The 27,475-nt window shown below is 39.0% G+C and overlaps 1 protein-coding gene across 1 annotated transcript in view; it reads right to left on the reverse strand.

Annotated features, from left to right (window-relative positions):
- Positions 1 to 2,603: 2,603 nt before the first annotated feature.
- LOC148842056 (uncharacterized) overlaps positions 2,604 to 27,475 on the reverse strand; it is a 63,332-nt gene continuing 38,460 nt past the window's right edge. The window contains exons 5-12 of the mRNA XM_088958781.1: positions 25,288 to 25,353; positions 25,010 to 25,048; positions 12,321 to 12,401; positions 12,107 to 12,154; positions 6,280 to 6,330; positions 6,084 to 6,152; positions 3,865 to 4,110; positions 2,604 to 3,185 (exon numbers count right to left, since the gene is read on the reverse strand). Coding sequence (XP_088814907.1) covers positions 3,072 to 3,185; positions 3,865 to 4,110; positions 6,084 to 6,152; positions 6,280 to 6,330; positions 12,107 to 12,154; positions 12,321 to 12,401; positions 25,010 to 25,048; positions 25,288 to 25,353 — 714 coding nt within the window. The 3' untranslated portion in view covers positions 2,604 to 3,071. The remainder of the gene's footprint in view (positions 3,186 to 3,864; positions 4,111 to 6,083; positions 6,153 to 6,279; positions 6,331 to 12,106; positions 12,155 to 12,320; positions 12,402 to 25,009; positions 25,049 to 25,287; positions 25,354 to 27,475) is intronic.

Raw genomic sequence — 27,475 nt, forward strand, 5'->3', positions numbered from 1 at the left:
CTGGACCAGCATTGTATAACGCGGGGAGAGTGGTCTGTTTAGCATCCAAGGGCGTTGAAAATCCTGACGGGACAATCTCCAGCTGTATGGCAAGTCTGTATTTCTGTCTTTTTTCTTTATTCTCTAGAGAAGTCTCAGGAGAAACACTTAGCCTGGGTTGAGTTTCGCCAGCCTCCTGTTGTCAATATCAGGCCTGTTCGGTACCTCTAGAATTTCACTATCAGGTCTCTGTTGTCAAGATTTGGGTTTAGTACTGCCAACAATCATGTCATTCAGCCGTTTAAAGACCGATAGTTTCGTTTCTAGTGGCGTCATTGCCTGCCTTTTGTGGCCATGATTTGGGGTAATAGAAAGTCCCTGGGGTTGGGTGATATCAGCTCGCTTGTTTTCTGTTGAGTCTTCTAGGGGTTACACTAGGAAGATTCTAGCATACGTGGGACTATATTGGGAGAATGACCAATCAGCCCAGGGTTAGAATTTGTAGATTCAAAGTACTGTCGGGTTAGGTGCCAGTTCAGAATTGATGCCAATCCATAGGCGGGCGTTAATGCATAGAGTGTGGGTTGTGGACCTTTTGAATGTTTATAGTTCTCTGCAGTGCAAATCAGAAATCTGCATTAGGCAAATCCATACCTCTCTGTATATTTAATTGTTGTTGTCAGCTTAAAACAGTTTAGGAACTCATCAAAAATCTGGACTGAATCACCTATTCAGAAGCCAATGTCATGGATATCACCCCACCTAAGCTTGGAATCAATAGACCTTGAAGTCCTCGCATCTACGTTTGAATGTCCAGGAAAGTCTCCCTCTCATATGCATACAAAAGGTTTGTAATTTAATTCATGTACATGGATGTCCTGCAAAGAGATCGTACCATGATCGAGGGCACATTCTTTTCAAGTTCACATATGTGGGGTCACCCCAAAACGTCGTACAGTACATCCCAACCATGTATTGGAAACATTTCCTGATGACAATTACGGGAGTTTTTAATACACATGGAGTGTTGATGTGATCTCATTTCATCCCTGTAGTAATCGGTTAATTCCAATTTGAAAACTGAGCTTTATATTTAGCTTTGGACTAATTAAAAGTATTAAATCTGAGTCTAGTGTTAACATTGGGTTTAGTTTCAATTTCAACCACTCTTTTTAAATTTCAAATTTCATCATCTTCTTACTCACACGAAGTTTTTCCAAGTTTCAATTTCAGTTGCGAAAACAACCATTAAAGTTAAGAGTTGTTTCTCCCCCTCAACCTCATACTTAGGAACTTAAGCAAGGTGGTCTCTCCGTTTACTCAAATCTTTCCCATTTTTTTCTTTTGATCTTGGTTTTCTTAATGGGTATTAGATTTGTTCTTCTATGGAACATCTGATGATTTATCACTCTAAAAATCATGTGTTTCAGCGTATACGTAGGTTTTTGTACGCCATTTGTTCTTATAGTCGTTTTTTTTTTTCTCTCTAGAAATGGATAATAATCCACAAATCAACAACAAGGGGGAAGACTGTTCGGCTCGCTTGCAACACTCAGCAATGGTGACAAAAGGGTCCTTTTTGGATCGCCTTTAAGATTTGCTGATGGAGATTCAAGGAACTTGTTCTGCTTTTCTTCAAGACTCAACAATTGCGATGCCTGGAATTTGTTCGGATCTCCATTTCCTTGGGGGACTATTGGGAATTGGAGTCACTGAAACTTGGAAGAGAAACTCTGAGGCGAGTCTAAAGACATTGTCTTTAGAACGTTATTTTCCCCCACTCATAATATGACAACTGGTTGGCACCTTGTTGCAACCATCCAATGGGGACATCTTCCCACAAATGGAAACTTAACTCATGATATGACAACTCAACATATTACCAATTTAATTTGTTTAAAATAACTCATGGTATGGTGTGTCTAACGACAAGAAATCAATGGAAAATGAAAAAAAATATATATTTTTCTATATGAGAGAATCAATACTTTTTTTTGGTATTCAGTGCTATGCACTTTGCCCTGACCCCTTTTTCCCAAAGCACTGATTGCAGGATTTGATTCTGCATCAACGTTGGAACAAACCAGCTAACACACTAACGAGCCATCCCTCGGTTGGTTGAGAGAATTAGTACTTTGGACCATGTTTTTAGCCAAAAAATGATGAGAGGAATTTGAAGATTCCTTTCGAGCTCAAAACTGCTTTGCCACACAAACACCCTGAACTCCTTTCGAACTCGTTTAGGAAAATTTACAAACCAATCCAAATTGAAAACCCGCAAAATATAACTTTCAAGCAGCACCTGTATGATGCATTCATTTCTAACATGGTGATGGTACGATGCTCTTTTTTTGGCATCTTTGTTCAATTATTTACTTATAGTGAGCACAAACTCTCGTACCAATGGCATCAAACAAGTTGGTTAAATAGGATAAATCGTGCATGGCATGATACATTTGCATATCGATAGGCAGAGGATCTAGGGAATTTTCCTGTTTGCTGCAGTGCCCACGTTTAGAAAAATCCCATGCAAATGGCAGATAGAGAGATAGAAAGAGTGCATACACACATACACACTTGCAAGAAAGATTGAGAGAGAGAGAGAGAGAGAAAGACCCACAATGTAAGACCATGAAGCTGAGTTATATTAGCAAGATGGCAATAATTGTACAAATGACGGGCTAGGGCAAGTCCGGGCAGACTCGTTAACTTTTCAAACTACCCACATCGCCTGGAAAAAGCATGCCAAGCAAGATACATCCATTTCTACAAGCTTGGTCGTGGAAGTGGCTTTGCCACCACTTGTAAAGACATGCCCGGACCAGGCCTCCAAAGTTCTGTTATTATGCCAGCCCCACTGTAGCATCCCAAAACAAAGAGATTCCATTTCCATTGAGATTTTCTAGGTCCAGATTCACCTGTGCCGAAACATGAAGGAAAAGTGGGAAGAACTATTTCTCGACCAAGTGTGGTAGAGACCTGGGATTTGGTGGGATACATGAGTTATCATGGCTACTTGGAGATCTCAGGAGAGGGTTCCATCGATCAAATACTATCCACCCTCCACGACCAATTCTTTCATGAAAACGGTATCACAGTTTAGATGTCTCGTTATCAACTGGAGGAGTTGGTGGTGAAATGCCTGCAGCAGCCAATTTTCCAGGATCTAGAGGTCTTGTGAACAAGAAAACTGGCTCAAGAGGATCCTGCATTAATCCCACACTAGGTTGCATTAGCAATGATTTTCCATGCAATGGGAAAATAAAGAAAATATAAACTGGAACACGATATTCATGAAAAATGCTTAGGAGGCCATATCAAACGGTACTCTGAATAAATTGTAGTGTAGGGGCAGGTTGCATATAATCTACTGGTGAACTGTTTCTATCGAGTAAAGGTTTCCATCCCAAATAAGAATTTTGTAGATCCTGTCTTGCACTGCCACTACCAAGCCCAGATAAAAGGTCCCAGCTTAATTCAATAAAGCTCTAATTCCAACTATTTTTGGATAAGCTGCAAGAATCCTGTCACACCATATCACTCAAGAGCCATTTATGCACCACCACCAAGTCCAGATAAAGTTGAAAAAGAAACTTGTACAAAACTCTTGTACAGGAATCACATTTGTTTCAAGCTACTAGCCTATACAGAGAATGGAGAAGAATTTGAGAAATCAGACTAAAAATAGTTGGACTAAGGCTTGGTCACTTTGGTACGTTTTCTTATCATGGCGCTCAGAACAATTGAGAGGGAAGAGGGAACCATGTACTTACTGTTTGGCTTGCCAGTCCTTGCTACTATCCAAAAGTTGTGAGGAAATAGGAAAAAATAAAAAAATAAAAAAGAAATATAACTTGATCTTGCAGAATAAATATATTTGTATACCCTTCTATGGAACCATCCATGAGGAAGATGCCGCCATCTCAACTCTCGTTTCATCCGCCCTGTTGGGATCAACATTGTCTTCGGGTCCATGAAGGACAGATTTCCTACTGCAGCTGGTCGAATACAAAGGCGACTATTTTCCATGTCATCAGAGTCAATAAAATCATCCTCACTTGATCCAATTCTAGAAGAGATGGGTGGGAAGCCTGGGAGTGCCAATCCATCTTCAATGATTTGTGTCTCATGCTGAAAAGCCATGACAAATTGCCAATTAATTGCTTGGTAAAGATCACTATCAGCCGTGACAAATTCCCTAATATAACTGATATGATTACTGTAATTTAAGAGGCTGTTGATTAGTATTTACATTATTTGTGTGTAATGTTTATTTTAATTTAGATCTGGAGGAATATATGTTTTTTCTTTACAACACACTCTCTCTCTCTACAATTCTCTTTCTTTTTCACCTGTTTCTGCACACCATATACAGCATAATCTGTACATCTCTGTTGCAGCTGTGATCTTTCCTCCAACATCCTTTGCTTCAAAAACTGCAAGTACATCAGTCCTGGTCTGCTCTCGGAGCATTCAGTGATTGTATAATCCATCACAATAATTGTTGTGATGGTGTTAAGCGATATTATACTTTTTATTGGCACAGATTGTGAGGGATTATGAAGCTGTTTGTGAAGAATACTTGATCACGAACTCTGGACTCAGGTGATTGAAGTTGCTGTTTGGCTTAGTGTAATAGAATTATAGGTGAGCAGATCTGGTTGACGGTCTATAAGACCTTTTCTGTGAAGTATAATCTGTGATTTGTGAAGTGAAGCAAGAAAAAGTGGTGAACAAATGGATGATGATTATTTTAAGCTAGAATTTGGTGAAAGAGAACGGAACCTAAGCTAGAATGGGTGATGATTATTATTTTAATATCATGCTGTTTATTGATTTCATATCATTTCGGATGACTTCCATAAAATTAAATGGAAGTAACTTTGTTGTCTGGACAGTCTTTAAGATTGACCAGTGCATCTCACCAAAAGGCGCAATACGACTTTCTGAAGACTGCAGATTACAGTCAATGGTCAAATCAAATTAACCAGTGCATCTCACCAAAAGGCACAATACGACTTTCTGAAGACTGCAGATTACAGTCAATGGTCAAATCAAATGTTTGACCAGTGCACCTTACTGTTTGGTTAAGGCATGTGTGAGTGATAGTAAAATTTTGGTTAGAGGTAGAAAACTGTCTAGCTGTGTCTTCTTTCTTTTAAAGAATTTAGGGAGTTCAATTAATAGATTTCGAAACAAAATACAAGTACAGAATGATCAAGGGCAGTTTAGGAAGTTTATAAAGATTTTGTAGGATTTAGAAAGTATATATTATCTTTATCTGTTGATATATTTTCTGGTTGTTGCAATAAAGTTTTGAGTTTTCTTTACTATTTTCCATAGCTGATTTCTATAAAGGGATTGTTCTTCACTTTTGATTGACATTCTTCAAACAATTGCTGGAAAGTGCCTTCCATTAGCTACAGTTAGTGAATTTTCTTATTGTTTTACCACTATTACAAGGTATACCGCCAACTATATAAAACTTTTGGAAGATACTGGTGGTCTCATCTAACCTGAAAATTCTCATCCAAGCATGAACAACAAGGGCCTATGGGTTTTCTCAAGAGGAGGAAAAAATTCTATGAACCCGGTCCCTTGTTATCAGTTTATCACAACAGCACCACGGAAGACAGTGATTGCTAGAACTGAACACTTCTTTTGGTCTCCAATTTTATCAGAGTTGCTTGTTTGACTTTGGTAAATTTTATACTGGTTGGCTTGATGTTGTATTTCCAACCCAGATGATTTATAGGTTGTAAATGCTACATGTCTCCTACAAATGATCATTTCATCCTTGTAACTGCAATATTATAAAAACAATAGTGTTATTGCTAGAGCTGAACACTTCTTTTGGTCTTTGATTTTACTGGAGATTGCTTGTTTTACTTTTGCAAATTTTTTACTGACTGGCTTGATTTCATATTTCCAACTCCAGATGATTTATAGGAAATAAATGCTCTGCACATGTCGCATACAAATGATAATTTCATCCATATAATTGGGATATACTCCACTCATTGAAGCAAATTAAAATAAAATAAAAAAGCACTATAAAATATTGTTGCAATCAAAACAGACGAGACTTGAAATCATGTACTTACTTTATATTTCAATTGATTACGCTGAAAGTTAACTTCACATTCCATGACCTCTCTTTTTTTCTCTTCCCTCTGCAACCAATTATTTTGTTAGCAAATAGAATTTGTATCCTTGCGGTTGGTTCAATACCTTTACAAGCTAAAAAAGAACAAAAGAAATTAAGGAGATTTTAAATTTGTCACCAGAAAGATGTTGTACCTTAACCAAAGCCTCCAACACTGTCTTCGCCTGGTCCAAGTTGCGCCTGACCTAAAGATGATGAACTCAACAAATAAAATATTTCAACACAAGGACAGCATGAACAGTTAAAAAACTAATCTAATTTTTCTTTAAAATAATATTAGAACATATGTAACATAATATAGTAATAGTTCCATTCACCTGTTTTCAAGAGAAAACATATTCCAGTCTACGAGAGAATGGAAATTCGTGGTGTATACATAGATTAAGCTAGCAGTTTTTTTTTTTTTTGGATAATTGAAATAATTTTATTAATCAGCAATAGACAATAGTACAAAGTCCCCAAGGAGAGGCACAAGTTGCAACCTCTCTGGGCTAGTTAAGTACAAATTTCCAGATTAATAACAACTTACCCTAGAAACCCCCTGTTTGGCTAAAGCATCAGCCATAGAATTAGCAGACCTACTAACCCATTTTACCTCAACTCTCATATTACTGGTTAACCACTTTACTTTTTGATGAGATCTTTGTAGCCCCAAATGGTGGTACCCGGGTTTAGAAGCCACCTTGTTACCACCTGAGAGTCCCCTTCAACTAGGAGATGCTCCACTCCAAGCTGGTTAGTGATCTGAATTCCTTGTACTGCAGCAAGGATTTCTGCCCTTGTGGAGTCCCCCACTCTCACAGGTCCTGAGAATAAGAAAATTATGTTGCTGTCCTTATTTCTCAGGATATCCCCTATACCTGAAGGCCCGGGGTTGCCTTGGTTGCTTCCATCAAAGTTCAGCTTGATGACACCTTCCAAAGGTGGAACCCATTCTGACAGAATTCTATTCTTCTTTATTGAAGTGTTAGCTATTACTAGCCAATTCCTCCACAAGTCATCAAAGGAGAAGTCATAAAAAATATCCACAGTTTTCAGCCAATGGATTGCTCTTATTAGGATGCAGTCCTTCACTTCATCTAATCCTCTTTCCTTCTCTAAGAAAATTCTTGCATTCCTTTCCTCCCAAAGAGTCCACAAAGTGGCTGCCCTGACACATTTCCACATGACCTTACCTCTTCTAGTGTGCCAAACAAAAACAGATGGGTTGAATAACAAGCTTAAATCAGAAGGCATAGACCGCCTACCTCCAAATAAACAAAGGCTCCAACTCCATATAGATGTAGCAAAGGAATAGGAGATCAGCAAATGGAAACAGTCCTCATTCTCAGCCGTACACAAGGAACACCAATTTGGGGAAAGACAAAGAGAGGGTCTCTTTTTCTGTAAGTTTTCCGAAGTATTGATTTTCCCATAGAAAACTTCCCAGTAGAATACAACAATTTTTGGGGGAATAAGTCGCGCCCAAACTTCTTTGAAAGGGAATCCTTAGGAAATGGGGTTAGAACTGAGGGATCTTAGAAAGGAAGAGCAAGTAAATGTACCTTTTGGAAGAGGAGTCCAAACCCTTTGATTAGAAGAAATGGGGTCCAAACAAACAGATTCTAGTAAATGAATTAGCTCAATAACACAACTCGACTCACCATCCCTTAACCCTCTACGAAAACCAAAGTCCTAGTTTAAAGATAAGGGATTTAATGGGCTCGGGAGAAAAGTTGCAATTGTCTCATTTTTGTGAAGGGAAAGGGAATAGAGCGAGGGGAAACAATCTTTGAGGGGTTGAGTACCCACCAAAATATCCTCCCAGAACAAGCATCATACCTGATGAATTTGAGGAAGCGAGGGAGAATACCGTGTATAGCCTTCTAGAGTGTAGTAAGGGTAGCTCGGAGAGATATGCCAGAATCCCAACCATTTCCTAAGCAACCATGAATGCTTGCCACCACCTCATGCCATAATCTCTCTCTCTCTCTCTCTCTCTCTCTCTCTCTCTCTTGGAGCCATCTCCATAACCACTTCCGTAAAAGGGCTACATTCTTTTTCCAAGCTGCCAAGCACTTATCAAATTTCTCCCCAATAGGGGCCCAGAAACTATTCTTTAGGGTTGGCTCCTAAGGGTAGCCCTAAGTATGTCAAAGGCCAAGAAGAAGTATTGCAACCTAAGCATTCTGCAATGGATTCGAACTCCCTATTCTCCATGTTTACTCCAGCCACACAACTTTTATCAAAGTTTACCCTCAAGTTGGAGACACTCTCAAAAGTTCTTATTAAATTCTTAAGGTTCTCCACCTTGCTCAACTCATTCCCTTCACAAAAGATAACAATATCATCAGCAAACAGAAGGTGAGTTACTAGAATGCCTCTACTCCCTATTCTCCATCCCTTTATTTGGCCCTCCTCATCTGCTTTGGAAATCATCCTACTAAAGACATCATCAACAAGTGTAAAGAGGAAAGGGGAGAGTGGATCCCCTTGTCTTAAGCCTCTATTGGCTGGAAAGAAGTCCTTAACCACCCCATTCACCAACACTGAATAACGACAAGAATTTAAGCATCATCTTATCCAATTACACCATTTATCCCCAAATGCACATCTTCTTGACATCTCCAGCAGGAAACTCCAATCCACTAAGTCATAGGCCTTTTCCAAATCCAGTTTGCAAACAAAGCCTTTTCTGCTCGATCTCCTCATCTCTTCCACACTCTCGTTTGCAATAAGGATCTGATCTGTAATTTGTCTATCCTGTATAAAGGCTCCTTGTGCTTGGCTAACGAAAGAAGGGAGGACTGCTTTGATCCTCCTAGAGAGCACTTTTGCCAGAATCTTATAGATGCTTGTCACCAGGCCGATTGGCCAAAAATCTTTGGGGTGTTTGGCATCAGTCTTTTTGAGAATTAAGGCTATAAAGGTGGCATTGATTCCAGGACTCACAAAATGTTTATCCTCAAATTCTCTAAATACTCCAATTAAGCCTTCTTTGACTATGTCCCAACAATCCTAATAAAATGCCATTGTAAATCCGTCTAGACCCGGCGCCTTAGCCCTATCCATAGAAAAAACAGCTTGTTTAATTTCCTCTTCCTCAATCATTCTTTCTAGCCATCCCCTGTCTGTTTGGTTCAAAGTTGGCCAATTCTCCTCCCCAACTGTCAACCGATTCTCTAAGGGTCTTTGAAAGATTGAATTGAAATGATCCATAATCCTAATGGCAATCTCTTCTTGAGAGGTTATCTTCACACCATCAACCTCAAACTTTAGTATCAAATTTTTCCTTCTTCCATTAGCCAAAGCATGAAAGAATTTGGTATTCCCATCCCCTTCCTTGATCCACTTATGTCTGGACTTTTGTCTCCAAGAGATCTCCTCCCTCAACAAAGTCTCCTCTAACTCCTTTTTCAGTTTCCACCTCATTTCTCTGTCTTGCTCATCCATCATCCCTTGGGATTCTTTTGCATCTAAATCCTCAATTTGAACCAATAATCTAGCTTTTACCTCCTCCACTCTTCCAAATTGATCCTTATTCCATTCTTTTATTTTGCCTCTCAACCTTTTTATTTTTTTGTGGAATCTAACTCCATTCCATTTCACTTCTATCATCTCTTCACTCCACCATTCCTTAACCTTAGGCAAGAAGTCTGGATGTGTCAGCCACATGTTCTCAAACCTGAATGGTCTAGGTCCATTACCAAGAGGTTCTTGTCCTACTTCTATAGGGCAATGATCAGAGGTTATCCTAGGTAGGGCCTTAGCCACCAAACCTCTCCAGTGGCTCTCCTAACCCTCATTAAATAGGAATCTATTAAGCTTCGAGCAAGTTGGGTTTTCTTGGAAGTTGGATCAAGTGTAGGTAGCCTATAGTAAAAGAAGCTCTCATAACTCACAGGAATTAGTGAAGTCATTGAACTTCCTCATACTAATTGTAGGATTATTTGACTCAATTGTGAATCTTATCGCATTAAAATCCCCCCCCCCCACAAACACCAAGGGCCTTCCCATAAACCTTGAATTCCATGAAGCTCCTCTCATAACTCATTCCTCTCTGTGATTATTTAGACCATACACTATTAGTAGTTGTTGTTGGGTGGGGGGGTGGGGGGGGGTACCTAGACATATCAAGCCCAATAAATACTCAAGTACTCATGAGAGAGAGAGGATAATTACATATGTATCACAGCATGAAGTATCATCATCCATAATTGCATAAGTATAACCAGATATCAATATACCACTTGCAAAGTTGAAAATCAGAATATCAGAATTAACAATCCACATAAATTGCAAAACATTAACATTAGTGCGCCATCTGATATTCAAATGAATGTGATGCATTGAAGGAATGGGAACCATGGTACCTCCATTTCTAATTCTAACATTTTATTATAATATTATAATAGACAATTTTGGAGGGTTTTCATCCTCAGTATTGTTTCCTCGCATTTATTTATAATATATTTATTACAAAAAAATAGCTTAAAAGGTAAGAGCATATGCTATGTATACCTCATTTAAGGTGCATCTCTAGACATTTTCTTAACATCTTGCCTGGACGCATGCATCCAAGACTCCAAGTCCTTGCCATTGACTGGCCTTCAGGAATTGTGGTTGTGCTATGGATCTTAGTGGGAGTGCCATTGATGATCTTGATTCTCACTAGGGTTTTAAAGTCAGTAATTTAGCAGACACCAATAAGCCTATTCTTTTAGATAGGAATGTGGATGATGTGGACACTCAATCAAGTGACAGCTGATTATATAGGGCTAAACACAAGTGTAACAGGTAGAGGGAGTCAAGATAGGGTGAGGAATCTATCAGCTCAGAGGTGGTAGGTGGGCTACGGTGTGATAGGAGCAAAAAGGTGTATATGATTGGGGTGATGGAGATGTCTTTTTATGGCACCTATCTGCAGAGGGTATATAGGGTCGTGATGTCAGTTTAGAGCATGAGAAGGTAACTCTATAGTCTTTTTGGTTGATCCAAAGCTGTCTATGCTCTTTTTAATTTTCTTTGAGAAAATTGTTCTTTACCATGAAAAAAAGTTGATCATTTTGTTGATGTCATGTATTTTGCCTTATTCTTGTGCCCTCTAGTTTAGTTGATCTTGTAAGGCTGAGATGTTGGAATATACATCTTGCATACTTTTCTTTCTTTAAATTAACTTTTATTTAACTTGCAGATGCTACTAGAAAGATGAAGTGATCCAAGTTACTATGTTGTAATTCTAGGAACAGAAAGGAATGCAAGCATCATCTGGTAGGGTCTCGGATCTGCTACCAACGAGCTGTTCCCACATCTCTAACCATGAGACATTACAGCTGTGCATTGGGAATATCTCCCTTGTCATTCATGGGGAGATGTCCCCAATACACGGTGGTGGTGCTCTGTGGGTAGGGATGTGGGAACAATTTGTGGGTAGCAGATCCAGAGTGAGCTGATAGATATAACTATGGCAAGCTTACCTTATCTATGTCAGCAACAAAACTTCAAGAATCAAACTGGGGAAAGGTAAATACAACACATAAATCATAAAGAATGAGGGAAGGCAATTACTTCATAGGATAATGAAATAATGAAATAAAGACAAAGAAGATATTAACTGTAAGACAAACTGAAAGATTAGCTTATGTATGCATGTCAGACCATAATTGTAACCAAGGTTCAAAATATCAATATCGGCCTGTATTGTGGCTCGCTTCCCCCTTTTTTTTAGTTTTTTTTTTCAATCTACCGACCCCTCTACCCCCTGAACCAGGGTCTGACCCAAAACTTCCCCTGTAGGGGCGTATTTGGAAGCCCCCAATACAGTATCGGCCGATATGCCCCGATACCTTAAATTCACGAAATGTTAAACCAAGCTCTAAGCTTTCAAACGGATCCCCCTTATTACCATAGTTATGGTATTCAGGCATATTAGCCGAGATAAATTCTATGAATACACAGGAAAAAGGTGATAGTGGTTTTTACCTTACGAAGCTTTTCAAATGACTGCACATTGTTTTCTCTCCTTTGCATCTAAAAACCATGAAGAGAAAAGCTTGTAATTTGATTGACTAGTAAATCTGGTTTGTGTGTGCTTCAACAAGAACAAAAATAAAACTAATCTACTCAATTGGAATAGGTATTTAATATTTAACTAGCAACAAAAGTCATATGCACCAAGCTAAGCTTAGCAACTCACCCTTCTTGTGTGGAGTCTGTGTGCTTTCTCCCTTGATCTAAATACATTGTACGGATTGGTGTCATTAACTGGTGGAGGTGGCTGAATAGGCAGAAAAACGATGAACATTAGCCGGCTCTTCCAATGCCGTTAAACTTAACTAATCGATGGAACAAGATAGTGGTGAGCAGGGCATGCATTATACTACATTTATCTTCATGTATCTGAATCCTTTTGCCACCATAAGTAGAAGAGAAGTAAAGATGTTTTCAAAATCACTACAACAAGAAAGTCACTCTCATGGATATTCAAAAAGAAAATGAAAAAAGTGCATTATATGGTACCCATTTGGTGGACACAAACAGGACTTAATTTCCAATTGGATTTACTGCAGAGATTCAAAGATTAGGACAATATCCAGTCTACACCTCCCAAGACCCCAGATAGCTGAGACCAACATTGGATAATGGCTTCTTTTTTTAATTTACAGCAGTGACTCAAAACTTGGTGATCCCGATCAGGGATAGTGTAGGCCAAATCGTAAGAATTAGTTCATCAGTTTATTCCTGATGAATCATAATTATTTTACTACCTTCTTTTCCTATCCCTGATGAATTGGCCAAATCAAAGAATTATATTCCTGATGAATCATAATCAAAACAAATAAAGTAGGCCAAATTCTTTCTAACTTCCATCTCAATTTCTAATTTATCTTCTTCCCATCATTAGTTTATTCCTTTACTATCTTCTATTCCTATTCCTAAGGTTGTCCAAGAATCTCCTACTTCTCCAAGGTAGCTCAAAGCAATGGAGTAGGAATTTTCCACTCCTGAACATAATAACACATGGGAGTTTACTACTCTTCCATCGTCAAAGCATGTTGTAGGTTGTCGATGGGTTTATACTGTGGAGTTTCTACCAAATGGCTGGATAGAATGACTTAAAGCATATGATTTAGTGGATTGGAGTTCACTCTTGAAGTGTTACGATGTAGGAGTTTCGGGGAAAGGTGGTGCAAATGGATAAGGGGTTGCATTTCCTCCTATTGATAATAAGTTTGACCCTCATTCCCCATTTCTGTTCACCTTAGTAGCTGATGTTTTGAGTGATATGATTACAAGAGTTGATGTTGACAACCTGATAAGAGGTTCGAGAATTGGGAGGGATGCAGTGGCACTAACACATCTGCAGTTTGCAGATGACATTATTCTGTTTTGTGAAGGGGATTCTAGTTACTCATTAACTTGAAGAGATTGGCAACTAAATTTCAAAGGGTTTCAAATCTTAAAGTGAATTGGGATAAGAGTTGTGTAGCAAGAGTAAATAGATTAGGAGATGAGGTGGGACTTCTGGGTAGGATTGAGGGGTATGAGGAATGGGAATGGTTGTTACATTACTCGGGCTTACATCTAGGGGGAGGGGATCCAAAATTTGAAAGTTTTTAGTAGCCAATAGTGGAAAGATTCACAAAAAAGCTTGCAGGGTGGAAGAGAAATTGCATCTCACTACTCACTACGCGATAGAATTACTCTAATTAAATCCACTTTGGCCAATTTGCCAGTTTATTTCCTATCTACCTTCAACCTTCAAGATTACTAGTAAGGTTGTCAATTAAGTAGAGATTATTGAGGGATTTATTATTGGAACCAGGAGATTCAAAGAAGGATCATTTGGTGAAATGGGAGGTGGTTTCTAAAAGTAGAGATGATAGGGGATTATGTATAAGAAATATCAAGGTGACGAATCAAGCTTTATTGGGAAAATGGTTATGGACAAAGATCAATGCAGTGGTAATAGGTATTGTATCGGACAATCAAATATGGATACGCTTCGGAAACGCATGGATACAGACGAAAAATATGAAATGCATGGATATGCTAGGGAAATACATACAAATTTCATTAATAGTGTACAAATACATAGGAAATGCATATCTTAATGGTATATATGAAGAAATATAGAACAATTAAAAAAGAGGGATGCATCAATATCATACAACTTTATAATAACGCATCAATAAAGAGTCTAAGAAACATATTATATAGATTTTTACAAATTAATACATGCACAAAGCCATTATTCTGTTTATTTAAGTTCAAGGCACAAAGCATAAGCAACTATTATATTTTAATTATTATACCGATCTTTTTATTTTACCATTTTTACTTTTTAACATTAAAAAAATAAACTAAATATTAAACTCTCAAATGTTTAGTAAACAATATTTCTATTTTTTAAACAATAAGTATTCTATCAAATCTATTAAAATTTCTGAGACATATTTCATATGCAAATCCATAATTTTTAATTACTAAAATACTTATTCCATTATTAGTATTTTTATTTCTATATTTTTTCTGAAATTAAAATTATTTATGATATAAAACTAAGTTGATTTGGTAAATTCATTCAATATTATATTCTCAAATATTTTGTAAACAATATTTTTATTCTTGTAAATAATAAATATATTTTTATTTAATGTAAATTAAAATAATAACTAATAATTTATAAAAATATATACAAATTTTAAGATATTTATCATGTACAAATTTTGAAATTTTAAGTACTTAAAAATAATTATTCTATTACTAATATTTTTGTTTAATTTTTTGAGATAAAAATCATTTTTTGATATAAATGTGGATTTAATAGATTATTCCATTAGTCTATAAAATACCAATTCTGAATATTATTTTTTTTTTTAGTTGAAGTTGAGTTGTTGAATATAAGAATATGCTATTTGTTTGGATTGCATATGAATACAAAGGTTTATAAAAATTATTATGTTTCATTCAATATCACAAGAAGCAAGGTGGTGTGGTATCAGTTCATATCAGTGCATATCGGGTTTGATACAATGATTAGAGTTCAAATCATGCTATAATCGCTTTTTAATAAAGAGACACCAAAAGCGAGTGTAACATAGTATCAGTTCATATTAGTGTATATTGGTTTGATAAAATGTGATATGCACCGATGCATGCCCATATTGGCCCAATACGCATGAGCGGCACGATTCAAGGGATATGCCCTTGTTCATACCGTATCTCGTACCCATACGCACCGATAGATTGTGGTACAAAAAAATTTATATGCATTCATGGCTTGGCAAACAACGGATGGGATGCTGGCCTCGACCCTATGGCCTCTAGGTATTCTCCTTGGAAAGCTATCCACGGTATTCTTCCTTCCCTTCTTCCTTTCTGTAGGTATGATGCTTGTACAAGGAAAAAAGTGTGGTTTTGGGAAAATGTTTGGCTTGTGCGAGGAAGAAAGTGTGATAATGGTACCTCTTGGGATTTGGGATTGAGGAGATGCTTAAGGGAGTACGAAATGGGGTTGGTAGATGATTTTATTTTGATTCTAAGTTCAATGTTCTTGGATCAGTCATGCTCAAATACTAGAATTTGGTGGGTTTCCTCTGGATTATTCATTTATTCTTTGTTTCAAATCTTGCTTCAATCTTCTATCTAGCAGGGACCTTTCCAACAATGGAAGTTTGGTGCAGCCCAGTACCTCCAAAATTAGGGCTTTTTGCTGGGTGGTGATGCTTCAAAATATCAATACTTTGGATGTGCTTCAGGAAAAAAAAGGCCAAAGTATTGCCTCTCACCCCATGTTTGTAGCCTTTGCTTAAGATTTGGTGATACAATCACACATCTATTAATCTCTTGTCTTTTTGTGTTATTTATTTGGACTCCATTCTCTTCTTTTTGGTTGCAGGTGGACCCGTCATTCAGATGTGGCAGCCCTCTTTAACCCAAGTTTTCTTAGGCAACCACAGAAGAGGGGTAGAGTAATGTGAAGATCAACAAGAGCAGCTGTAGTCAGTTTGGGAAGAAAGAAATCCGAGGAAATAGTTGACTGCATAACTGTAAAGATGGTTCATTTGCTGATGACATTCTTAGAGGTTGGAATGCTGTAGTATCTTTTGCTTCTCTAAAGACTATTGTTTAGGATTTCTGTTCCCCATCAGTTGATCAAAAGGTGAAGTTGAATTCTGATGGAAGTTCAACAAGTAACCCTGGTCCTTCTGGAACTGGGGGAGCTTTTAGATATGGACCTCTAGGGGTGCAGAACTCCTTGAGAGCCAAACTGATGGCCCTACTTCAAGGTCTAAGGTTGGCAAGGCAGTTGGGTTTCCAACAACTTGAGGTGGAAGGAGATTCTAAGCTGGCAATTGACTGGATACAGAATAATTTGTTGGGTGTCTTGACACTTGGACAATCTGTAAGGAAAATCAGGAAGGCAGGCTGAAGATGAGAAGGTTCAAGAAGATGGGTTATGTGCAACTCAGCGAGTGGTTAATTCAAACTGGTCTGAAAATTTCACAAATATGGGAAGTCAAGGACAAGAATTAGTGAAAAAAAGAGAACAGAAGTCAAGCTAGAAAAGGAACCACCGATTGAAGGGAAAGTGTTTGGTAGGTCATATGTACAGGTGCTGACAGGTGGTAGCCTTGGGCAGACAATTGGTAGACAGGTTACATTAGAAAGGCAACCTAAAAATCTTACAAGGGGATGTAGACCGACTCCAAGCTCCTTTGATCCACCCGGACAGCAAGAAAAAGCAACAGCTAGTGACACATCCAGGTCATGGGTCATGTAGGCACCAGCAAAGAAGGTGCTCTTTTAAATGCCTGGTTCAGTTGTGGTAGGACAAATAATGTTGATCTGGACCTTTTGTCCAATACTGGGCCAGGCTTTGGCAAAAAAATGTTGGACCTGGTTAGGTTTTCAAATATTTTGAAATTGATTAAGTATGGGCTGGCAAAAGGAGTGGGCCCACCAGACCCAAAAGATCTTGGATAGAAAACAAACAGAAATTCAAAAGAAGCAACCAATGGGCCAAGCCCATTATTAAGTCTAAAGAATGGGGCATGTGACTTTAAAAGAGGTCACATGGGAGGGACCGAGCAGCCAATGGTTCACAGAGTCTATCATTGTCCCCAGCTCGACTACCATCTCAATCCAGGGACGAAGGGCAGGAAGCTCCCTTCAGTGAGTACCTAAGGTAGTTAAGGGGGCTTTCTCCAGATTGCTGCAACCCAAGAAGCAAGAAGAAATACTCTGCTAGGCCTGCCAAAGACGAGGAAGGTGATTTTTCAGCCAGTAAGGTGGAGTACGACTTGTATGACACTGAAACCTCAAGCATGGGTTGTATTTGTCCGGCAAGATCAGTAGGATTCCAAGAGAACATAAGCTCTGACACTAAGGGACCTTTTTTTTGGAGAAGAGGAGGATTTCAGCTCTAAGAAAATTGTCTCAGCGATCTCTGAAGCTCCTATGGAGGTTGTAAGGAAAAAAGAACACCAGGTTGGTAGTGGCCTCGAATGCTGCCCCTTGGGATCAATTTCTTTCCCGGATGCGCAGCAAGTACAGGGCATCCAGTCGATGGTCTATAGTCTTCCTTCTACGTAAGATAAAGGAATTTCAGCATCGGATATTTGTCTCAACCCAAATTTGTCAAGCCAGGTGCTCAGCAGCTAAGCAGCCTTGTTGTGTCCTTATCTCAGGGCAGCCAAGCAGCCCTGTTGTGTCCTTATTTTAAGTAGCCAAGTGCTCAGCAGCCAAGCAGCCCTGTTCTACTGACGACTTTTTTGTGCCTGTAACAGAGACACTCCAGTCCCAACCATTAGCTGCAGGTGTACAAGAGGAGAGTGTGAGAGGCGGGAACGTCAGAATAGATTTCTTTGAGGACTTGCTTAAGAATGAAGAAACAGTGAATTCTTTCAGGGAGCAGGGAGGGGAACCTCTGGTGGAATTAGTTGGGGAGTTGGTCTTGAGGTGAAAGCGTTAAAGTTTTTTTCCAAAAAGAAGAGAGATAACGAGGCTCAAAGGAATAGAAAGTTGACTGTGGTAGAAGATTGAAATATGATGTAGCAGAGGATCTAGAATTCAGTGCAAGGGGGGAAAGGAAAGGTCAAACGTAGAGGAAAAACGGTAAGGGGTGGTCCTGTATAAGTTGACATGAAGATAATTAGCTGGAATGTTAGGGGGTTGGGCAGTGCTAGACAGAGGCAAGTAATGAAGAATCTACTTAGAAAGGAGAATCCTGATATAGAGATATAGGATGGTCCTTTATACCGTCATGGGGTGCTTTCCAGGCCTAGTAACATTGTGAAGGACTGAGATGGTGGAGCTCTTGGTACAACTAATATGTCGTTTCAAACTTTCTCTAAAATTCAAGAATGTGGATGATGGGTTTACTTGGGTGCAGTGTTTTAAAAGCGCAAGGGCCAATTTGCGCCTAAGGCGCAAGGCGCAAGGCGAGGCATGCGCCTTTTCAAGAAAGGCGCAAAATTACAAAAAAAAAAAAGCTAAAAAATAAAACATGTAAAGTGTATTCAAATGAAAATATAAAAATAAAAGAAAACATATAAAGCATTTTCAAGCATATAAAACCCACAATCTCTTTTTTTCTTTAATTGCATTCCTTGGGTGTTGATGAATATCTACATACCCAATAGATATGGAGAAAGAGGTAAAATGTGGGAAAACTTTTTGATACTAGGGGTCTATGGAATGGGCCTTGGTGTTTAGACTTTAAAGTGGTCAGATTCACTATTGAGACAAATAATCCTAATAAGATAATCTCTACTAGTATGAGGAAGTTGAATGATTTCATAGAGAAGTGTGTGCTAAAGACTTTTTGAGTGGCCCAAAACCTTATAGGTTGGAGAATATGTGGCTTACACACCCTAACTTTGTCCATAAGGTAGAGGAATGGTCGAAAGGTGTAAAATTTCATAGGAAGCTGCAATGGCTAAAATGCAAAATCAACGAGTGGAATAGAGATCATTTTTGGAAGAATTGAGGAGAGGAAATTATTAGTAACTTCTCAAATTGAGCAATTGTATGTCAAGGAGAGTCAAAGTTCAATAAATAAGGAAGATAAGACTCTGAGAGTTGTTGAAAAAAGAATTGAAAGAAACTTTGTTGAGGGAAGAAATCAGTTGGAGGCAGAAATCGAGGCTCTTGTGGAGAAGAAGAAAAAAAATTGTGGAGAAATTAGAAGTAAATGGAGAAACTCCTGTCAATCAAGAAGAGATTGCTAATTGTTTTGTGGCTCATTTCAAATATGTGTTTAAAAGACAAGAAGACATGGGTGCTGCTCTAGAAAGACTGGATTGGCCAAGATTTGAGTCCGGATTTGGCAAGAGTGTTGGAAAGGGATTTTGATTTGGAAATAAGGGGAGCTGTCTTTTCAATGGATATATCTAAAGCTCCGGGATTTTGATTTGGAGAGAGCTGTTACCACTTACCATCTTCTAATTTCATGCCCCTTTTGATGCAAATATTTGGGAAACGTTTTGGTCTTTTTGGGTGTAGGTAGATGATGCTTCTGCAAATCAGGGGGCTTTTCACCCTATAACTTCCGGGTGGCCTAAGAGAAGAGGTAGAGTTTTATGGAGATTTGTTAGGGCTTCTTTAGTATGGACAGTTTGGGAGGAAAGAAATAACAGGAATTTTAATGATAAAGAAAGGGATGCAGCTACTACGGAAAAACTGCGAATCTGTTGTAAATTCTTCTTCGGTTAAAGACAAACCTGTTGTAGACTGGAAGCCCCCAGAAGAAGGCTTCATAAAGCTCAACTTTGACGGCAGCAGCCTTGGCAATCTTGGACCTTCTGGTATTGGGGGTGAAATCGAGCAACGTAAGGATTTTGATACTTTTGAATGTTCTCTATGGCATTAACACATTTAGAAAACTTATCCTATCTGGATATAGTATGGATGGAAATGGATGTGTTATCAGTTACAAAATTTACGGTAAAAACTGAAGTATCTGACACAAATCAGCACCTTTATGTGAATAGAAGATCATCTTGTTAATTTCTTAACCAAGGGAGTTACTAGTTTGACAGGATTCTAGGCAAGTTGAGCATGATCGACATCTATGGGGATGGATTTCAGCCCCATCTTGGGGAGCCTCAGGGGGGATTGTCACACTTTGGAAAGATGATGTAGTAGAGGTAGTGGAGGAGTTAATAGGGAGATTCTCAGTTTCCATTAAATTTAAGAATGTAGAGGATGACTTCACTTGGGTGTTAACTAATGTCTACGGTACCAATAATTATAGAGAAAGGAATGACATGTGGGAGGAACTATATGCAATTCAAGGTTTATGGGAAGGTCCATGGTGTTTAGGAGGGGATTTTAATGTGATAAGATTTTCTGAAGAAACTAATAACTCCCAACAAACCATCACAACTAGCATGAGAAAGCTTAATAGCTTTATTGCTGATTGTGAGTTAAAAGAGATCCCACTAGTGCAAGCTCGATTTACTTGGTCTAACTTACAAGAAGTGCCCTTGTGGTCGAAGTTGGATAGATTTATCTTTAATGTTGACTAGGAGAACTATTGGGGAAACTTGGTGTCTAAAGCATTGCCTAGGGTGACCTCGGATCATTGTCCTATACGAATAGGTGTGGAAGATTTTATCAGTGGACCTAAACCCTTTAGGTTTGAAAACATGTGGCTAACACACCCGGATTTTGTGAATAAAGTAAAATTTTGGTGGAATGAGGAATTGAGGGGGACAAAATGGAAAGGGGTAAGATTTCACAAGAAACTACAGAGGATAAGAGCCAAAATAAAAGTTTGGAATAAGGAACATTTTGGAAGACTTGAGCAGCAAAAAGTGAATCTAATCTCTAGGATAGAAGAGTTGGATGAAAGATAGGCTCAATCTAGAATGGAGGGGGAGAGAGTTCTAAGGGGACAGTTGAAGAAGGACCTAGAAGAGGTCTTACTGAGGGAAGAAATAAGCTGGAGGTAGAAATCGAGGCATAGATGGATTAAGGAAGGTGATGGGAATACCAAGTTTTTTCATGATGTAGCAAATGGGAAGAGGAGAAAAAATTTTGTGTCTAAGTTAGAGGTAGGGAGGAGGAATTCACTAACCAGGATGATATTGCTAGGAAGTTTGTGGAACATTTCAAATCGATTTACAGAAGACCCTTGGAAGAGAGGAGGGAAATCAAAGGGATTGATTGGTCAAGGTTGGAGGAAGATCAGGTTAGGTGGTTGGAAAGAAACCTTGAGGAAGAAGATATTAGGAAGGCGGTGTTTTTGATGGACAATTCCAAAGCTCCAAGACCAGATGGTTTTATAATGGCTTTTTACCAGGATTGTTGGGAGGTGATAAAAGATGATCTTTGTGAGGTTTTTAATGAGTTCGCAGAGAAGCATATAGTCAGTCGAGGCATTAATCCACATTCTTGGCCCTAGTTCCAAAGAAAGTTGATGCTCTCCATCCTAAAGATTTTAGGCCAATTAGTTGGTGACTAGTATTTATAAAATCCTGGCCAAGGTCTTGTCTTTAAGGATTAAAGAAATCCTCCCCTCCATTATTAGTCAAGCTCAAGGGGCTTTCATCCAAGGGCATCAGATAATTGATCAGATTCTGATTGCCAATGAATGTGTGGAAGAGATGAAGAGGTCCAAGTAGAGAGGCTTTGTTTGTAAGCTTAATCTGGAGAAAGCCTATGAATTGGGGGACTGGCAATTCCTACTAGAGGTTTTGAGGAAGTGTGGGTTTGGAGAAAGATGGTGTAATTGGATGACTGGTCGTGTTAGCTCTTGTCACTATTCCATCCTAATAAACGGGGTGGTGAGGGATTTTTTTCCAGCTAGTAGGGGAATCAGACAAGGGGACCCACTTTCACCCTTCCTCTTTACCTTGGTAGCTGATGTGTTTAGTCGAATTATCACTAGGGTTGATAGAGAAAATGTGATAAGGGATTGGAGAATAGGCACAAACCGAATTCCAATCACTCACCTTCAATTTGCAGATGACTTGATGATCTTCTGTGAGCGAGGTTTCGGTGAGAAGGTGGAAATTTTGAAAGAATTGATTATAGTTTTTGAAGGAGTCTCTAATTTGAAAATCAATCTAGGAAAAAGCTACATAGCCGGAGTAAATTTAGTTTTTGAGGAGGTTGAGGCGATTGTAGGTTGTCTTGAGTGCTCCATTTCCTCCTAGCTTTTGTGTTACTTAGGGCTTCCGTTGGGAGCAAACCCTAGGGAGAGTAGGTCCTAAACCCCAGTCTTGGAGAAGTTAGAAAAGAGACTAGCTGTTTGGAAGAAAAGTTATATCTCTTTGGGTGGGAGGATCACTTTGATAAAAGCTACCCTCATGAATCTACCTACCTATTATCTCTCTGTCTTTAGGATACCGTCTAGGGAAGCGAAGAAGTTGGAAATTTTGATGAGAGATTTTCTGTGGGAACCGAGAGAAGGTAAAAAAGACCATTTAATTAAGTGGGGGGTTGTGGATAGAAGTAAAGAGGAGGGAGGATTAGGGCTCGGGAATGTGCTTAAAAAGAACTCAGCTTTGTTAGGGAAGTGGTTGTGGAGATGGCCTTTGGAGCGGGATAGACTCTGGCAGGAAGTAGTGAAGAGTATTCATAGATGTTCAAAGAGTGGTTGGGATGCTGGTGCATCAAGGAGGGCTAACCTAGCCACACCTTGGAAAGCAATTCACAAAGTTCTTCCGCAGTTCCTTAGTTGTGTTAGGTATGATGCTTGTTCAAGTAATTCTATTCGGTTTTGGGAGGACATTTGGGTTGGAGATCTCCCTTTGAAAGACCTTTTTCCTTCATTGTACTCTGTTTCCTTGTATAAAAATGAGGTGATCTCAAAATTCCTTCCATCGAATTTATCCTTACCAACTTTGTCTTGGGATTTTCGTTTCCATAGAGGATTAAGGGATGAGGAAATTGAGTGTTTGTCTACTCTTCTATGTCTCCTTGATAAGGTTTGGTTGGATCCCTCGAAACCTAATAAAAGGATTTGGGCCATTCACCCCAAAGGGTCTTTTTCTTGTGGTTCCTTTTTCAAGTTCCTCTGCCAATCTCCCTCTAGTTAGAGTTTCCCTTTCAAAGAAGTTTGGTGTAAGCCGATCCCCCCCAACGTTATGGCTTTGTGTTGGGAAGTGTGGCATGGTAAAGTAAACACGCTGGACAACTTACAAAAGAGAAGACCCGTCCTTTGTATTTCACCAAACTGGTGCATTCTTTGCAGATCTCATGGTGAGGATTGTAACCATCTATTTTTATCTTGTAGTGTCACTGCAGAGCTCTGGGCTTGGCTTCTATCTTTGTTTGGGTCTAGTTGGGATATGCCAGCAGAAGTAAGCACAATCTTTAACCCCTCTTTCTTCTCTTGGCCCCATAAAAGAGGAAGGAAAATGTGGAGATGCTCACGAGCAGCATTGTTATGGACAGTATGGGAAGAAAGGAATGCCAGAATCTTCCAAGAAAAAGGAACAAGCAGTCAAACCTTAAAGGACTGCATTTTGTCCAGGTCTTTACATTGGTTAAAGACTCCAGAATTATTTAACCATTTTACTTTTGCTGATTGTTGGAAGGATTGGAAGTTGGTAGCAAGTTGTTCCTCCTACAAGGGAAGGGCAGTGACTAGCTGGGTCCCCCCTCCTCTTGGTTCTTTAAAGCTGAATTTTGATGGGAGTAGCCAGGGTAACCCGAGTCCCTCTGGGATGGGAGGTGTACTGAGGAATGAGGCTGGAGAGGTGGTCTTAATCTACTTTGGCCCTTTAGGAGTTGGGAACTCTATCCGACTGCAATACAAGGAATACTTCTTGCAAAAGAAGTGGACATGGAGCAGCTTCTGATTGAAGGAGACTCTAAGACAGTGGTGGACTGGTTAAATAATCCGGAGGATGTCACTTGGGGCTATAAAAATGAGTTAAAGAAATTCAAATGGCTGACAAGAAATATGTCTATGACAGTACAATGGGTTGGGAGATTAGCTAATGCTTTTGCTGATGTCTTGGCAAAACAAGGGAAATTCAACATTCATGTTTTCTCTATTGTAGTTTGTGTATTTTCTGTTTGGAGAGGCTGCTCCTCGCGCCTCTAAGGGGATCTTCTTGTATCTATTCATTATTTTAATGGAATTGATGTTATTTATCAAAAAAAAAAAGAAAGATACAAAAAGAGGTAACCATCCCAAGAAAGCAATTCAGATTACAATGTTGCCCAGAAAAAATTAGCTCTTCCCACCCCTTGTTTGGCCAATGAATCTGCCAAGGAATTAGTGCATCTCTTAGTCCCTTGAAACTTGACTTCCATATTTTGTATGAGATGTCTAACTTTCTTCTTTTCATTCAGAAACTTTCACAGACTCGAATCATCCTTCATTAGCCAGTTGATAGCCAACTTAGAATCACCTTCCACTATCAGATTTCTAATATTTAACTCTTGAGCTTTTTAACCCTTCCAAGACAGCCAACATTTCAGCTCTAAGAGAGTCCCCCCATCCAATAGAACCAGAATACAATGTGATAATTCGACCTTCATCATCCCTGAAAGCTCCCCCTATACCCAACAGACCTGGATTTCCTTCACTACTACCATCAAAGTTCACTTTAGTGAACCCTGAAGCTGGAGGGGACCAAACTGGGTAAGATACATTCTTCCTTGGAACTCACCAAGCCACTTCTTTCCACTTCCTGATGATATCTCCTTCTGAATAGTTTTCAAAAATTTGCAAAGTCTTAACCCACTGAATCACCCTTATAGGTAATTGCAAGTATTTAGCATGAGGAGGTTAATTTAACCCACTTACCAATCAGGTGATTCAGGTCCAAGATGAACAAGAAGGGTAATTTTAATTCAGATAACTTGGATGGTAATGGACCCATTAAGACCACTATGAATTAATAAAGTAACCAAACTCACCTGCAAGCGGCGTAGAATAGGCTTTTGCCACCGTTCTCGCTGATAAAAAGAACAAGAAACCATACATAAGAATTTAGTCTACAACATAAAACATAAAACATAAAGCATAATTCATAAATAAACTGAAGCCATTCCATTTGTTAACAACAAAATAAAATATGCTCTTAACTTCAAAAATGAAGAAGAAGAAAAACCACTAAACTGTTAACTGCTTGGCATGCACAAACATACTCGAAAAAATACAAATAGGAAACCAACTTGGACAGTCTAAAACACACCTTTGTCTTCCAGTAGTTATATACAGATTGCAGTACTGCATACTTTACAGAATGAGACTGCAATGCCTGCATCAAAAAGGCAACTGCAAACAGTTAAAACATGAAAAATCAATCTCTCAAGCAAAACACTCCACATGTCCTCTAAGGGAAAACCCTCATCTCATGACAAACCAAAATGGTAAGGACTGGATTTTTTTTTTATTACAGAATTTTCACAAAGATCAAAGGAAGAAGATTATAGGAAAAGGCATCCTATAACAGAAGATAGCCCAGGCAATACAACCCCAGGCCCCATTCCCACAAAAGACAAAAGTAAAACCAATGACAAAATGGTACAAAGAAACAAATCTCTGCCATACTAGCGCCTATGAATGCTTATTTGTGCAAGACAGACGATGAATTTTCAGATCCTGAGGTTCAATAGAATGGAGGGTTCACCCTTGCTCACCAAAGACCTTCCATCTCTAATGTAACAACTCATGCCATTCTGGTAGAGACTCTTCATCCGACTGGACCAGAATGGACCAAAATTATATCAACCTAGAACTAGCAGAAAACAACTCCTATGCCAAAGGCTCCCATTGCAACACAGTTGTCAATTGAGCTACACCATGTTTCTTGAGGGACTCAGGATCTGCTACCCACATCCATACCCACAAAGCACCACCACCATGTATTGGGAACATCTCCCCATGAATGACAAGGGAGATATTCCCAATGTGCAGTTGTCATGTCTCATGGGTAGAGATGTGGGAACATCTGGTAGGTAGCAGATCCAAGCTCTTCTTGAGGAAGGAATCCAACCAAGAACCCTCTTGGAAGGTCCACTTAAAAGAAAAAAGTTGTAGTCGAATAAGACTACTATCAGGTCTAGTTTTAGTGTTCAATTAACAAAAGAAAAACTGAGAAAGAAGAAGAGGATAAGAGAAGAGAAGAGAGGAGGAGAAGAAGAATTCGAAGGGGAGATTAGAAAAGAGAGGAAATAATAGATCTGCCGCCCCTCTCTTACTATTTATACTAATTTCCAAATGAAGATAAAAGGGCTGAAATACCCTTGCTGCATACATGGCAAAAAAAAAAACTAATAATTAAAGACTGACTCAAAGACTTGACTAAAATAGCTATCAACTACCAACAAACAACTAACTGCTGCTATAGTCATACGAGTACAGTAGTGGAGACCACATTAGTGTTCTCTACAAAACTCAGGCAACATACCTCTGAACTAGACCTGTTCGTGTTAAGCCCACGGGCTCGGGTTCGGGCTTTCCCAAATAAGCCCCGCCCAAGCCCAAGTCCAACTTAACAATAGTATATACACAATAAAGAATATAATAAATATTATATAATATATTATGTAATAATAATATCAATAGCAAAAAATGTATTATATACTATTTTATATCAAAACTTGCACTACAAAAGAGGACTTTCTTCTTTTCCAACCACGATAAAGACGGTCTTGAATACATAACCTTTAAGCAAAATAAATGAACCCACACACCAAGCTCGAGACTTCTTCTAAAACTATTAAACTTCTCCCCTCAACAGTGGCCACTTCACCCCGCCCCCCATCATTCTTCGTCTACAATTCCTTCCTCTCCTCCTTCACCTTTCTCCCAAGCCTTCCCTCCTTCCCCAAGAACTCTCAATTTGTTAGACTCTTCCTTTTTTTTTTTTTTTCAATTGCTCTTCTCACCACCGCTCCCCCCCCCCCCCCTCCCGTCCAAAAAAAAAGAATAACCCGAAGGCTTCCCAGTTTCCACATGTCTATCCACTAGTCGATTAATACCCACCGTCCCCTTCTCCGAGTTACCTTCCTTAGAAGACTCTTCAACTCCACTCCCCCCCTCTCTCCTTTCCTCTTGTTCCTCAAACTGAGATTCTGTGACTGCCATATTTCCCAATGCTTCTGATCTTCCCCCCTTCCCTCCACTGCCACTTTTTCTATGACCTCCTTCTCAGTGATGTTCTCTTCACCTTCCTTCTCTTCTGTAAGCAAGGGTCGTCCCCAACTAGCTCTTCCTTATGTCTATGAAAGACTTTGGTAACATGAACCAGCTGCCTGTTTCCGACACCTTTTGGTTTTCTCAGCTCCCCTGTTTTAAGTGTGTCATTAACAATGACTTTTTGAGACTCCTTCAACCTTTCTCATACCTAAATCCACCCCAATTTTCCTACTAAAACC

The sequence above is a fragment of the Nelumbo lutea genome, chromosome 8, assembly GCF_056320005.1.
Source record: "Nelumbo lutea isolate HS-2025 chromosome 8, American lotus-T2T, whole genome shotgun sequence".
Lineage (NCBI taxonomy): Eukaryota > Viridiplantae > Streptophyta > Magnoliopsida > Proteales > Nelumbonaceae > Nelumbo > Nelumbo lutea.